Source organism: Geotrypetes seraphini, chromosome 4 (genome assembly GCF_902459505.1).
Source record: "Geotrypetes seraphini chromosome 4, aGeoSer1.1, whole genome shotgun sequence".
NCBI lineage: Eukaryota > Metazoa > Chordata > Amphibia > Gymnophiona > Dermophiidae > Geotrypetes > Geotrypetes seraphini.
Window position 1 is genome coordinate 72723669 of NC_047087.1, and position 13167 is coordinate 72736835.

Here is a 13167-nt window from a genome sequence, read left to right on the forward strand (position 1 = left end):
GGTTGTTAGTTTATTAATTTATTTGTGTGTACAGTATATAGTAACCTGCATAGATTGGTATGATATGCAAGATAACAGTTTTTTTAAATAAATAAATAAAATAAAAATCAAATTATGAGGGGGTGCTGAAAAGTTCTTAGCCCAACCAACCAACTTCTTAAATTCTGAATGTGAAAAAGAGTTATCTTATTTTGTTAAATGCCAATTTGCAGAAATACAATTCTATGCTTTTACATTGTTTCAGATCATTGATTGAAAAATATCCACATCATTCTCTTTTTTTTTTATTGAGAACTTTTAAGCACCCTCTCGTCATTATTTCTAGAATGCTACCAGATGTAGCAATGCTGTATAAAATCAAGTGAACTTAGAATCTAAATAATCAAGACAGACAAACAGGATACCAGGGTAGGAGTTACAGTTACAGTAGAGGGGATGGTTAAACTGCTGATTATGGTGGTGAGCAGAGGGCAGAGGGGAGTAGGGTTATGACTTGAAGACAAAAAAGGTGGTTTTTCAACCTACTTTTGAATGAGGGAAGGACACAGTAAATATACTCAGATAGTTTATTCCAGGCACATGGGGCAGCAAGCTGAAAGGAACAAAGTCTGGAATTGGAAATGGAGAAGAAGGGTACAGATAAAAACAATTTGTCTGAGGAACAGTTCTCACGGAGGTGTATAAGGAGAGAGAAGAGAGGAAAGATATTGAGGGGCTGCAAAATGAACTTGTGGGTTAATAATAGGAGTTGGAACTGTATGCAAAGGCGAATAGGAAGCCAGTGTGATCTGAGGAGCAGGATGAGGTGAGTGTAGCAAAGTTTGCAGAAGATAAAGAAGAGCTGAAATTGAGCAAACCAAATTGCTACAGATCATTAAGGAGAAATCTCATGCAAACAGAATACCTAGCCTTGATCATACACACAGAAACACAGAAAGCTGATACCAAATAACGAATAATTAGAGATATAAATATATACAGTAAAACCTTGGATTGCAAGTAACTTGATTTTCAAATGTTTTGCAAGACAAGCAAAACATTTTATTAAATTTCAACTTGATGTAAAAGCAATGTCTTGAAATACTAATAATACTAATAATTTTATTTTTATATACCGCCAAAGCCATGAAAAGTTTGAGGCAGTTTACAACAAGAAGCGCTGGACAATCAACAAAGAGGTCAACAATTCAAAGACATCTATACAATCTTATATAAAGGAAGAAGTAGAAAGCTATATAGTTCTTAAGGTTAATGGTTGAATTTGCAGTGCTATAAAATTCTTAGTTTACAAATCGATTGCTCCTCTCATGTCCAGCATCTTCCTTCTGTGCCTTTATACTACCCAATTTCCAGCATCTCCCCTTTGTGCCCATATCCCTCTTATCCAATATTTTCCTTCTATGTCTATATTCTCTCCCATGTTCATCATCCAGAATAACATAACATAACATAACAGTCCACTTATATGTCACTATACCTTTCAGTTCTAATTACCTTTGTGTCCCTAATCTTAAAAGTTTGCATTTCTCTTTCTATCTCCATCCTCTCCCTACCTCTAAGCTCAGTATCTCTCCTTCTTTCTTTCCTCCATTCACTGAAGTTCTGTATCTCTATCTCTTTTGTTCTCCCCCTATAATCTGGCATCTTCCTTCCCTCTTCTCTGTAAGATCAATATATCTCCCCCTTTCTTCCCTCTATTCATTGAAGTTCAACATCTCTTTCTCTTTTACTCTCTCTCTCCCCACTCCCACCCACTTGGTCTGGCATTTTCCTTCTCTCTTCCTGGTCTCCTACACAATAGTTTGGCATCTCCTTCTCTATTCCTGGTCTCTCTGGTAGTTTGGCATGCCTCACTTATCTCCCTAGCCCCTTACCTGGTAGTTTGGAATTTCCCCCTCTCCCCCAATTCTCCTTCTATGAGTTCAGCATCCCTCCTGCCCCTCCTCCCTTTGGCTCTTGCACTTCTTCCTCTTCTTTCCTCCCTTCCTCCATCTCTCTCTTTTGAGTCAGCCCCTAGCCCTTCCCTTATCTTCCCTTTCCCAAAAGTCCAGGAGCTTTCTCTCTCTCCCTGCCTTCCCCCTCTGTGTACCCAGCACCTTTCCCTTGTCCTCCACATACTGCACCCAACTCACTGGACTTCAAAATCTGCCTTATTTGCCAGCAGTAGTGGTGATAAATAGTAACATAGCATAACGTAAAATTGTATTTCTATCCTGCAATACTTTGTAGTTCAATGTGGGTGACAATAAAAGAAACTGTTCATATACAGCAAATTACAAGTATAACTTGCACAATTAATAAATCAACAATCATTGATGAAAATTTAAATGCTACACATATCTAAAAATTTCTTAAACAAGTGGAGGGGCATAATCGAAAGGGACGTCTAAGTCCGTTTACGTCCATCTCGCAAGTCGTCTAAAGTTAAAAAGAGCCTAAGACACATTTTTGAAAGATACATCCAACTTTTTGTACTTTTGAAAATCGTCTAATTATACGTCCTGCTGATCTGATCGTCCAAGCCACTAAATCGTCTATCTTTATACCACATTTCCGTCCAACTTTCCGTCCAAGTTCAAAACACCTAGAACAAGCCCTGTTGGACGTGGGAGGGGTCTGCAAAGTGATGGACTGCACACCCAGACATGGCACCTAAATAGTGGGGTACCTTACAGGGCACTGCTGTGAACTTCACAAAAAGGGTGCCATGTCTTCTCCTCACTACAGTTCCCTTATAGGTGATGGTGAGCCCCCCAAACCACCTCCAGAATCCCCTAGACCCACTTATCTACCACCCCAATAGCCTTTATAGTTGCAGGAGCCACTTATATGCCAGTACAAAAGGGTTTTGGGGGTGTATAGGGGAATGCACATGTTTAAGTATCAATGCAGTGATTATAGGGGCTTATGGGCATGGGTCCTCCTCTCTATGGGTCCCTAACCCACCCCAAAGATGACTTAAGCTGCCTCTGGGCTGGACGACTAGGCTTTTCTATGCCAGGCGACCAGGTGATGATGGTCTGGAGGCTGAAATTTAAAGTTGTGAAAATTTTTTTTATGGGGGTGGGGGGGTTGGTGATCACTTGGGTAGTGTGTGGGGGTCTGTTTTATGTGTTTTCAGTGCTTATCTGGTGAGTTTGGGTGGGTTTTTGTGACTTAGACCATGTTTTACATGATCTAAGTCACAACGTCCCAAGTTCCGTCCAGGCTCTGTTGTTAAACTTTCAGTTTTACATGCTGTATGACTAAGTCTAAGCCGGCCCACGTCCCGCCCAACTCCTGCCCTCGACATACCTCCTGAAACTCTCTGTTTAGCTTTGGACATTGAGTGGCACTATGAAGGCCTAGGTCATTTTTAAATACATCCAAAACCCGGTTTTATTATCGGCGCTTGGACGTTTTTGAGAAATGTTCGTCTAAGTGCCGACTTAGGCCGAATTTTGGACATTTTTCTCTTTCGATTATGAGCCCCGTAGGTTTTAAGCAGTTTTTAAACTGGAGATAAGATGTAGAATTTAATGTTAAATCCCCCCCCCCCATTAATTTCTGATTCCAAGCTTGCTGCCTGGCAAGAAAGCAATCTACCCTGAAGTTTATTAAATATGCATCCTCTGGCCAGGGGAAATATAAAGAATGCCTTATTTCATGAAGGCCAAAGAAAATTGTTACATACCAAATGATTTAGTAAATAGCCATGCAGCAAACCATAAAGTACCTTAGACCAAAAACAACCTAACTTAAGGTTCCTTTTACTAAGCCGCGTTAGGGCTTTAACGCGTGGAATAGCGCGCGCTACATTGCCGCGTGTGCTAAACCTTAATGCCAGCATTGAGCTGGCGTTAGTTCTAGAAGCGTAGCATTCGGTAATTTCCTGCATGAGCTAAAAACGCTATCGCACCTTAGTAAAATGAGGCCTTAAAAATAATACGTGCCTCCACAGGTAACCAATGCAGTTTATGAAAATAGGGTGTAATATGATCTGATCTTTTAAAGTTGAAAATCAGATGAGCAGTCATGTTTTGTAACATGTGGAGCCTTTGAAGGTGGTTCTGGGTACTAGACAACGGTATATTACAGTAAGATATAACCAATAAAACTAAAGACTGCACCATTAGTTGAAATGATGTAGTGTCAAAATATGATCTGATAGAGCGTAATTTCCAAAGAGCACAGAAATCCTTGCACACAATTTCATCTACTTGTGCTTGCATGGTTAAGTTACGATCTAACTGAACTCCTAAGATTTTTATAGTGGATTTTATGGAATAAATTACACCTTTTACAGCAATATTAAGATTTTCTTCAGCTAACCTTTGAGGAATTGCAAATAAAATTTTAGCTTTTGGTATACTGAGTTTCAATTTGAATTCCTTTGCCCATTCTTCCACCCTTGTCAAGATTAAGGTAATTTGGTGGCATTGTTTTGATGGTAAAGAGTTCAAAGATAAAACGATGGCAATATTGTATATATAACTATAAGGTTTGATACTTAAATTGAATAACCTGGTACCAAAGATGATATGTAGATAGTGAAGAGCAATGGAGAGAAGGGTGAGCCCTGGGGAACCCCAGAGGAATTAGTCAATGTATCAGAAAGGACACATTTGAGAGCATCTGATATGTTCTAGAACATAAAAATTCCTGAAACCGTTGCTGGACATGTCAAGAAATTCCTATAGAATCCAAACAATGTAACATTAACTTATGATCTTCAAGGTTGAAGGTACTACTAAGATCAAACTGCAAGATTGGTGCCCCTGATCCTTTACTAAAAAGCATAAACAGAAATTCTAATAAAGATACTAATACTGTCTCTGTTCTAAACAGAGGGTAAAAGCCTGACTGAGAATAATATATATCAAAACTCTCCAAATAATCAAACAACTGAGTATAAACTATTTCTAATAGTTTAACAAAAAAAGGAATAGATGCTATTTGTAGTTAGATGAATCGAGATATTTTTTGTCCTTTACACTGGGAGGTAATGATAATGACTCTTTTTTTGTGGGATACCTGGCCAAGTTCAACATCATTTGTAATCATTTTAAACAGGTCCCTTCAAAATTGGAAAGAGCTAACTTAAAATAATCTTGGGGAGCATACATCCAAGAAGCAAAAAGAATGGACATATTGTTTCACATAGTTTTCTAAATAAATTCCAATCAACACTGAAAAGAATTCCAACTCAGATCTGTAATGCAGCAAGAGTTGTCTTGTTTAAGAATACAAATATCATCCTTTGCAATAACAACTTGACAACAGGATCTTAAATTTACAATTTTTGCTTGAAAATATTAAGCCAGTGCATCTGAACTTGGTGGAACCTCTTATGGTGCCTGTTTACATTTTTTCACATCTATTAAACAGTTTACTAAATGGGATAATCTTTTCGAATCAATATCAAAATTCCCTACCTAGCAGAACAATATGCTCTATCCTTTTTTTTTTCTCAATTGTTTTTTATATTCTTATAACTCCTCTCTCCATTGCTTCCCAACATCTACCCTGCCAGATGCCAAAGTCATTCCAAATGGCGAATTACTCACTTTTTTTTCCAAAAGTTCTGGATCATACCAAGGATTTCAGTTACTTTGAAACTTTACATGCTCTCTCTTAGAAGCGACAGAATCCAAAATACTAACACTGAGAGAATCCCAATCAGTATAAAAATCTAAAGAAGAATCAGTGGGAACATGAAGATCATAATTTGACCATAACTCAGTAGCATCTACAGTATATGGCCATGTGATGAAACCCCTCTTGTCAATTTAAAATAAAAGAGCATATAAAATGATCAGACCATAGAGTCGCTTTTCAATATATATCATAAAGATAAATATGTGGCCATAAAGCATTCATTTTAGAAAAAGTGACCAGATCTAGATGATGCTCTTTCTAATATGTCCTAGAAAAATCAGGCATAACATATCTGAGAGAAGTTAAACTAGTTTTAAATTCTTCAACCATTGGTGCAGTCACATCTTCTAAATACAAATTTGTATTACCCGCTAACATACAGTATGGTGACGTCAATGAATTATTAGTTATAAATTCTTAGAAGTCCTCACGCATGTATGAGGGCACATAACAAAGTATGCAAGTTAAAGAATCTGTCAGTGATGTATCAGTAATTTGACAAACTAAAATCTCCACATCAGGTGTAAATTTGGAGTCCAGCAAAGTAAACTCCATAAGAGACTTCAAAATGATAGCCAAACCTCCACCACACTTATTTTGCCTACATAACGGTAAGACATTATAATCTGGAGGACAAAATGTGTTTTTTAAATAGATCATTATCATATCTCAACCAGTTTTCCATCAAGAATAGACATCCTAATTGTTCTTTCAAAAGCTAATCTTTTACCATGTGAACCATACTTCTAAGTGATCTAATATTTAAGTATTCACAAGGAATGGGAACAAATTCCTTCTTAACGCATTCACAAGTGCATGATGGAGTGCTAAGAATCCGAGTTCCCCTTCTCTGCTGACTCTAGTGGTATATAAGTACATGCCTTCCAGAAGCAACGGAGATGAGAAAAGGACCCGTTGATGAACAATCAATCAACATTTTATACTATGGAATAGGTTTTAAGTCCCTTAAAGGTCTAACTGTAAAATAATAAACTGAAATAAATTTGGCAGTAGCACCCCAAAAAGTAAACCAGCTCAAATAGAGCAACAACACTTTACAAAGCTCCATTTCTATTCTCCAAAAAAGAGAACACCAAAGCTGCAGGGAATAATTTACCAAAAGGGGACAACATTGAAAACATAAAATTATATATAAAATTACAACTCCTACACCCTGCGACTGGAAAGATAAACAACAGTTCAGAAATTCAAACCTCCCCCAGGGCTGCCTCTGAGTAGAGCAGAGTCTGACATCACTAACAGGGTGGAACAAGCTCCCATACTCTGCTACTGGAGAGAGAAACAATATTTCAGATGGTAAAAACTTCCCCAGAGCTGTCTCCTAGAGCAGAGTCTGATGTCACTAATAGGGTGGAACAAGCTCCTCGGAGCTTTCCCTCTGCCACATCCTGCACACTTGAAAACAGGAAGTTGAAACAGAGGGAAGTCAAGGAATGAACGAGGGAAATTTCTAGGGCAGGGTATAGCAAGTGTGTATTTAATACCACCATAGCAGGCACAGAAGAAAGGTTTGAAGGATTGAGGAGGGAGGGAAAAAGTGAGAAAAAAGAGAGATTGGTGCTGGATCCGTGAGAGGGGGTGAGGAGGCAGACATCTGCTAGACCTGCACAGGGAATGGGGAGATAGAAAGAGAGAGAGGAGAGGAGAAGCTGAATCTCCAAGGGGAAGTGAGGGAAGGGGAGAGATGACACTGCAAATTTTAGAAAAAAATTAAACAGGTAAATAACAACAGACAGTGTCATGACAGAGCTGGGGATTCACTAAATCCCTAGAAAACCCTGACCATACAACGCTGCAAGCTATTATTTAGATATGGAGATGTTTCTAAAATTAAGGCCTATTGATCCCTCATATTTTGGTATAATGATTGCATGGTGTTGTTGCAAATATACAAAAATCTGTAAAATATTTACAGGATTAATCTCTTTTGCAGTAGGCACTAAGGGCTCCTTTTACTAAGATGCGTTAAGGCCTTAATGCGCGGAATAGCATGCACTAAATTGCCGCGTGTGCTAGACCTTAACTCCGGCATTGAGCTGGCGTTATTCTAGAAGCATACCGTGTGGTTTAGCTTGCGATAATTTTGTGCGTGCGCTAAAAACGCTAGTGCACTTTAGTAAAAGGAGCCCTAAGTCAACCAATTTGCCAGTTATATTATCAATCATATCTCAAACCTAGCAAAACATAGACAACAAGGAGAACAAAAGTTGTCCTTACTTACTCCATTTAATGGATAGGTTTTCCAGCCCAGTTCTCCAAGTACAGCCGTGGTATCAAGTAGCACAACTAGAAATGAAGAAAAAGGTTGATTTAAGAAGCTTTCTTTATTGGTTAAATCGATGTCATACGTACTCAAAACAGCATGCTTAAATTTGCAGTACAAGTGAACAAATTCAATTAGGTTATGTACCTTGTTCCTTTGCTAAGAACAGGAACAAAAAGCCTGGCTAATCAAGAGGGTTTTATCCATATGTGAGAATCAGACTTCTAGTCTTTAAATGCTAATTTAAAAACACTGTGTCATGGCAAACAGCTGGCATATAGCACAGAACATGAGGTTCCTTAATAACCGTTCTTCTGCAAAGAAAGTTGTGAATTTTATGACCTAGTGCTTACAAAAAGTGAATTCATTACCATCACCATTAATTCAGATGATCTGAAATTGCAGCTCTTATGTTTCCCAACCATAACAGGAAGATGTGTGAATCCTTGGCCATGGGCACACAGATGTAGGAGCCAATATTAGCCAACAGCAATCATTGCTTAAATCAGAATGTAGTAGTATCACATCTTAATTTTTATAGGCTGATTTATGAGGGGTGCTGAAAAGTTCTTAGCCCGACCACATATCTTCCTAAATTTGGAGCATTATTTTGCCACTATACCTGAAAAGAGTGTTATCTTAATTCATTAATGGCCTTTTTTACAAAGGCGCACTAGTGGCTTCCGTGCAGCGCATTTGCTAGCGCAGCTTTGTAAAAGAGGCTGTAAGTGCCAATTTGCAGAAACAAAATTCTATGTTTTGACATCATTTCAGATCATTAATTGAACCATATAATAATAATAATAATAATTTTATTCTTATATACCGCCAAAGCCGTGGTAGTTCGAGGTGGTCTACAACAATGAAGAGCTGGACAATCAGCGAATATAGGTACAATGTAAGATCATCAAAATACAGGAGAGCATGATACAGAGGTGAGGCATGAGAGAACTTGGGAACAATTTGGTTGGAAATGGAGAGGTAAGGCTTAAGAGGACTTGGTTACAAATTGCTTGAACAAGTTTGTTTTTATAAGTTTTCTGAAACTTAGGTAGGAAGAGGAGTGCGTGATAATGTTACCCAGCCAATCGTTCCATGTTCCATATACATGTCATTCTCTTCTTTTCAGCACTTTTCAGCACCCCCTGGTTGTGTGAAGAGTTTCAGTCTCTGGTAACTAGAGTTGTGATTGTGATGTCATAATGCCTCATTCCACCAATAAGAGCCAATCTCATCAGTGATGTCACAATGGCCTGCTTGTCCTATACTTGGCTCACTTTTATTACATTTGAGGGGGTGCTGAAAAATTATCAGCCCAGCCAACCAACTTCCTAAATTCTGAGCATTATTTTGCTACTATAGCGGAAAAGAGTGTTATTTTATTTAAGTGCCAGTTTCCATAAACAAAATTCTTGTTTTTGAGATGGTTTCAGATCATTGATTGAACAATATCCGTCATTCTCTTCTTGGCTGGCCTGAGAACTTTAATATTTGATGTTGTTTTATTATTCTGTCTTAATTGTCTTTACCCCACTTAAATGTTTTATGAATGTTAGCCGTTTGAAACTTTGAAAAGGCGGGATAACAAAATTGAAATAAATTTGAAACTTGAAAGTTTTCAGCACCCCCTGGTACTAAACTGCAAGATTTCTTGAGTGACAGCAGCCCTCTTTTCCATGCAACTTTTCTACATGAATTCCAAAACAAATTTGCAGGAGACACTTTTATTACAAGGTCAGTAGAAATCTTGTTGAGGGGTAATTATCCTTTTCTGTATTGAACATTGGCTCACAAATATATTCTCACATGCAGAGGTTGTTTTTTTTTTCTTTTCAGAATTCTGCTTTAATGAGCTGCTTTGCATAATATTGCATCACAGCAATTTATTAATGCAGAATTGTAGTAAACTTTCACATGTAGTTGACCAAAAATTTACCATTTGCAATTTGTAAAGTTATTTGTCAAAAGGTGGCTTTTGCATGAAAAAAAATCAAATGTAGTATTTTGAAGCATTCTATGCTTTATTATTACTTAGTTTGAAGATTCCTTTGAAGTAACTTTCCAGTTTAATATATCCCCCTCTTTGTTTATAAGGAGTTAAAATGTTCTTCCTGGAAAAAAAAATAGAGGTAATTCTCAAAATGTCACCAAAAGTTAAGTGTTGGGATAATGTACACTAAGGGGCAGAGTCTATAAATGAGTGTCCTGACTGTAGGCGGTAGTCAGTGTCCTCTCGCTGTCTAGCAGCCAATTAGGATGCACGTTAAAAAAATAAAATGAGGCAGGTCGCCTACACTCTCCTAGGGCGTGGTTTCACCCAGAAGTGGCCTTGGGCGGACCTAGACATCTCCCTACATTACAAATAGACGTGGCTGCTGAGCTGATCGCGGAAAGTGAATCCCTGATCAGATGAGCCTGTAGGCCTCCCTAAAGCCGTGGCTTCTTGGAGGCCTGCCAGCTCAGCTGATCAGGGGGAAAATACCCCAGCTGTGATCAGCTGAGCGATTGCGATTGCACTGTTTAGAGAATAATGCCTCCGGCAAAGATAGGTGCCGGAAATACGGGTGTTACTTGGCACTGTTGCTCTCGTTCAACATCGAGTTACATAAAGCAGCCATTTCACCATCTGCCAGTTAAAAGATTAAACAAATTAGTACACATAAATATGTTAGCATGTTCCTACCTCCCATCTCTACCCACTCCAACCCTCAATACTATGCTATAAAGTTATCATTCTAGAAATGGGGACTACAGCTTGATTTAGATACACTTTTCTTCCTCTTAACAAAAATGGACAAATGTTCCATCTGAAGCAAGAAATGCATTTAATTTATCTTTAAAATCAAGCATGGAACTGGAAGATTGGAGGGTGGCAAATATAATCCCAGTTTAAAAATAAAAGGTTCCAGAGGTGATCTGGGAAATTATAGAGCCGTGAGCTTGACCTTGGTGCCAGGAAAAATGGTAGAGACTATTATAAAGAATTCAATTGCAGAGCATATACAAAGGCATGGATTAATGAGTCAAAGCAAACATGGATTTGTTTCACCGTTCTACTACATTTCTGTCAATGGATGAATAAGCAGGTGGGTAAAGGTGAACCAGTTGATTTTCAAAAGGCATTTGACAAAGTACCTCATAAATGTCTCCTGAGGAAATTAGAACGTAATGGAAAAGAAAAAATTGTACTGTTGTGAATTAACAACTAGTTAAAAGAAGAAAATGGAGAGTACATAAAAACATAAGAATAGCCTTACTGGGTTAGACCAATGGTCCATCTAGCCCAGTAGTCTGTCTTCACAGCGGCCAGTCCAGATCACTAGAACCAGGCAAAAAAAAACAACAACAAATAGTAGCAACATTCCATGCTACCGATCCAGGGCAAGCAGTGGCTTCCCCCATATCTGTCTCAATAACAGACTGTGAGCATTTCCTCCAGGAAATTGTACAAATCTTTTTTAAAACCAGCTATGTTAACTGCTCTTACCACAACCTCTGGCAACGCGTTCCAGAGCTTAACTGTTCTCAAAGTGAAAAATATTTCCTCCTATTGGTTTTAAAAGTATTTCCCTGTAACTTCATTGAGTGTCCCCTAGTCTTTGTAATTTTTGACGGAGTAAAAATTGATCCAATTGTACCCGTTCTACACCACTCAGGATTTTGTAGACTTCAATCATATCTCTCCTCAGCTATCTCCTTTTCAAGCTGAAAGCCCTACTTTATTTAGGGCTCCTTTTATCAAGCTGCGATAGGCGGTTAACGTGCGGAATACCGCGCGTTCAGCCGCCTGCTGCGGTAGTCGCTAACGCCTCCATTGATGAGGCGTTAGTTTTTTGGTGTGCTGCGGGGGTTAGCGCATGATAAAGTGTCCGACGCACTAACCCCCATAGCGCACCTTGATAAAAGGAGCCCTTAGTCTTTCTTCATACAAGAAGAGTTCCATTTTATCTTCTTTAAAACATTTCTAGTTCCACTATATCTTTCTAGAGACAGTGCAACCAAAATTGAATGCAATACTCAAGATGAGGTCACACCATGGAGTGAAACAGAGACATTATAACAATCTTAGGGCTCCTTTTACAAAGGCGTGCTAGTGGTTTTAGCATGCACTTAGCACGTGCTAAAATGCCGCGTGCACTAGCTGCTACCGCCTCCTTTTAAGCAGGTGGTAATTTTTGAGCTAGCACACCCTAATCTTGTGCACGTGCTAAAAACGCTAGCACACCTTAGTAAAAGGAGACCTTAGTCTTGCTCACCATCCATTTTTTAAAATACAGTGGAACCTTGGTTTACGAGCATAATTCGTTCCAGAAGCATGCTCGTAAACCAAAATACTCGTATATCAAAGCGACTTTCCCCATAGGAAATAATGGAAACTCGCTTAATACGTTCCCCCCCACCCCCTGAGGCCAGAGGCGATGCTCCCCCCCCCCGGCTTGCAAAGGCCCCCCCCCCCGCGTGACCCGGCATCCCCTGCCTGAACAACTTGAAATTTGCCCCCCGTCTGGCACCAGCATACAGCCCACAGGATGTGCCGGTGCCACTTGAAGAACTTCCTGCCTCTGCTGGGCCTTGAGCATGCATCTGCGCATACTCAAGGCCTTCTAATTCTCCCTCTCGCTGAGATCCCAATACATATCCCTGTGGCACGTCACTATTTACCCTCCTCCATTGAGAAAAATGGCCATTTAACCCTACTCTCTGTTTTCTATCCAATAACCAATTCCTAATCCAAAACTGAACTTTCCTCCCATCCCATGTCTCTTTATTTTTCTCAGGAGCCTGTCATAATGGAACTTTGTGAAAAGCTTTTGGAAAATCTTCATCAACTGACTCACTTCTATCCACATGTTTATTCACACCTTCAAGGATGTCAAGCAAATTAGTGAGGCAAGGACTCCCTCGATCGAATCCATGCTGTCTCTGTCCCATGAAATTATGTTTGACTATGTGTTTCACAATTTTATTTTTTATAATTGTTTCCACTATTTTGTTTCCAGTAGGGTTAAATGATCAATATTCTCAATGAAGAAGGGTAGACAGTAGAGTTCAAAGGCACAAATTATTATCTGCAGAATACTGAGAAAAATTACTAATGTCACTTATATCTTACTCCTCAGTTAGTACTTTTATACAAAAACTTTACTCATGTAATCTTTACTTCACTTGGGTTCCCTTCTCAGTAAAATAAAAAAAAACTTGAAACTTGAAGGAATTATTCCTAATTTCCTTTTATGTTAATTATT

The 13167-nt window shown here is 38.8% G+C and overlaps 1 protein-coding gene across 1 annotated transcript in view; it reads right to left on the reverse strand.

Annotated features, from left to right (window-relative positions):
* The window catches only part of EPHA6 (EPH receptor A6), an 895964-nt gene that overhangs the window by 804053 nt on the left and 78744 nt on the right, over positions 1-13167 (reverse strand). The window contains exon 2 of the mRNA XM_033941517.1: positions 7880-7944. Coding sequence (XP_033797408.1) covers positions 7880-7944 — 65 coding nt within the window. The remainder of the gene's footprint in view (positions 1-7879; positions 7945-13167) is intronic.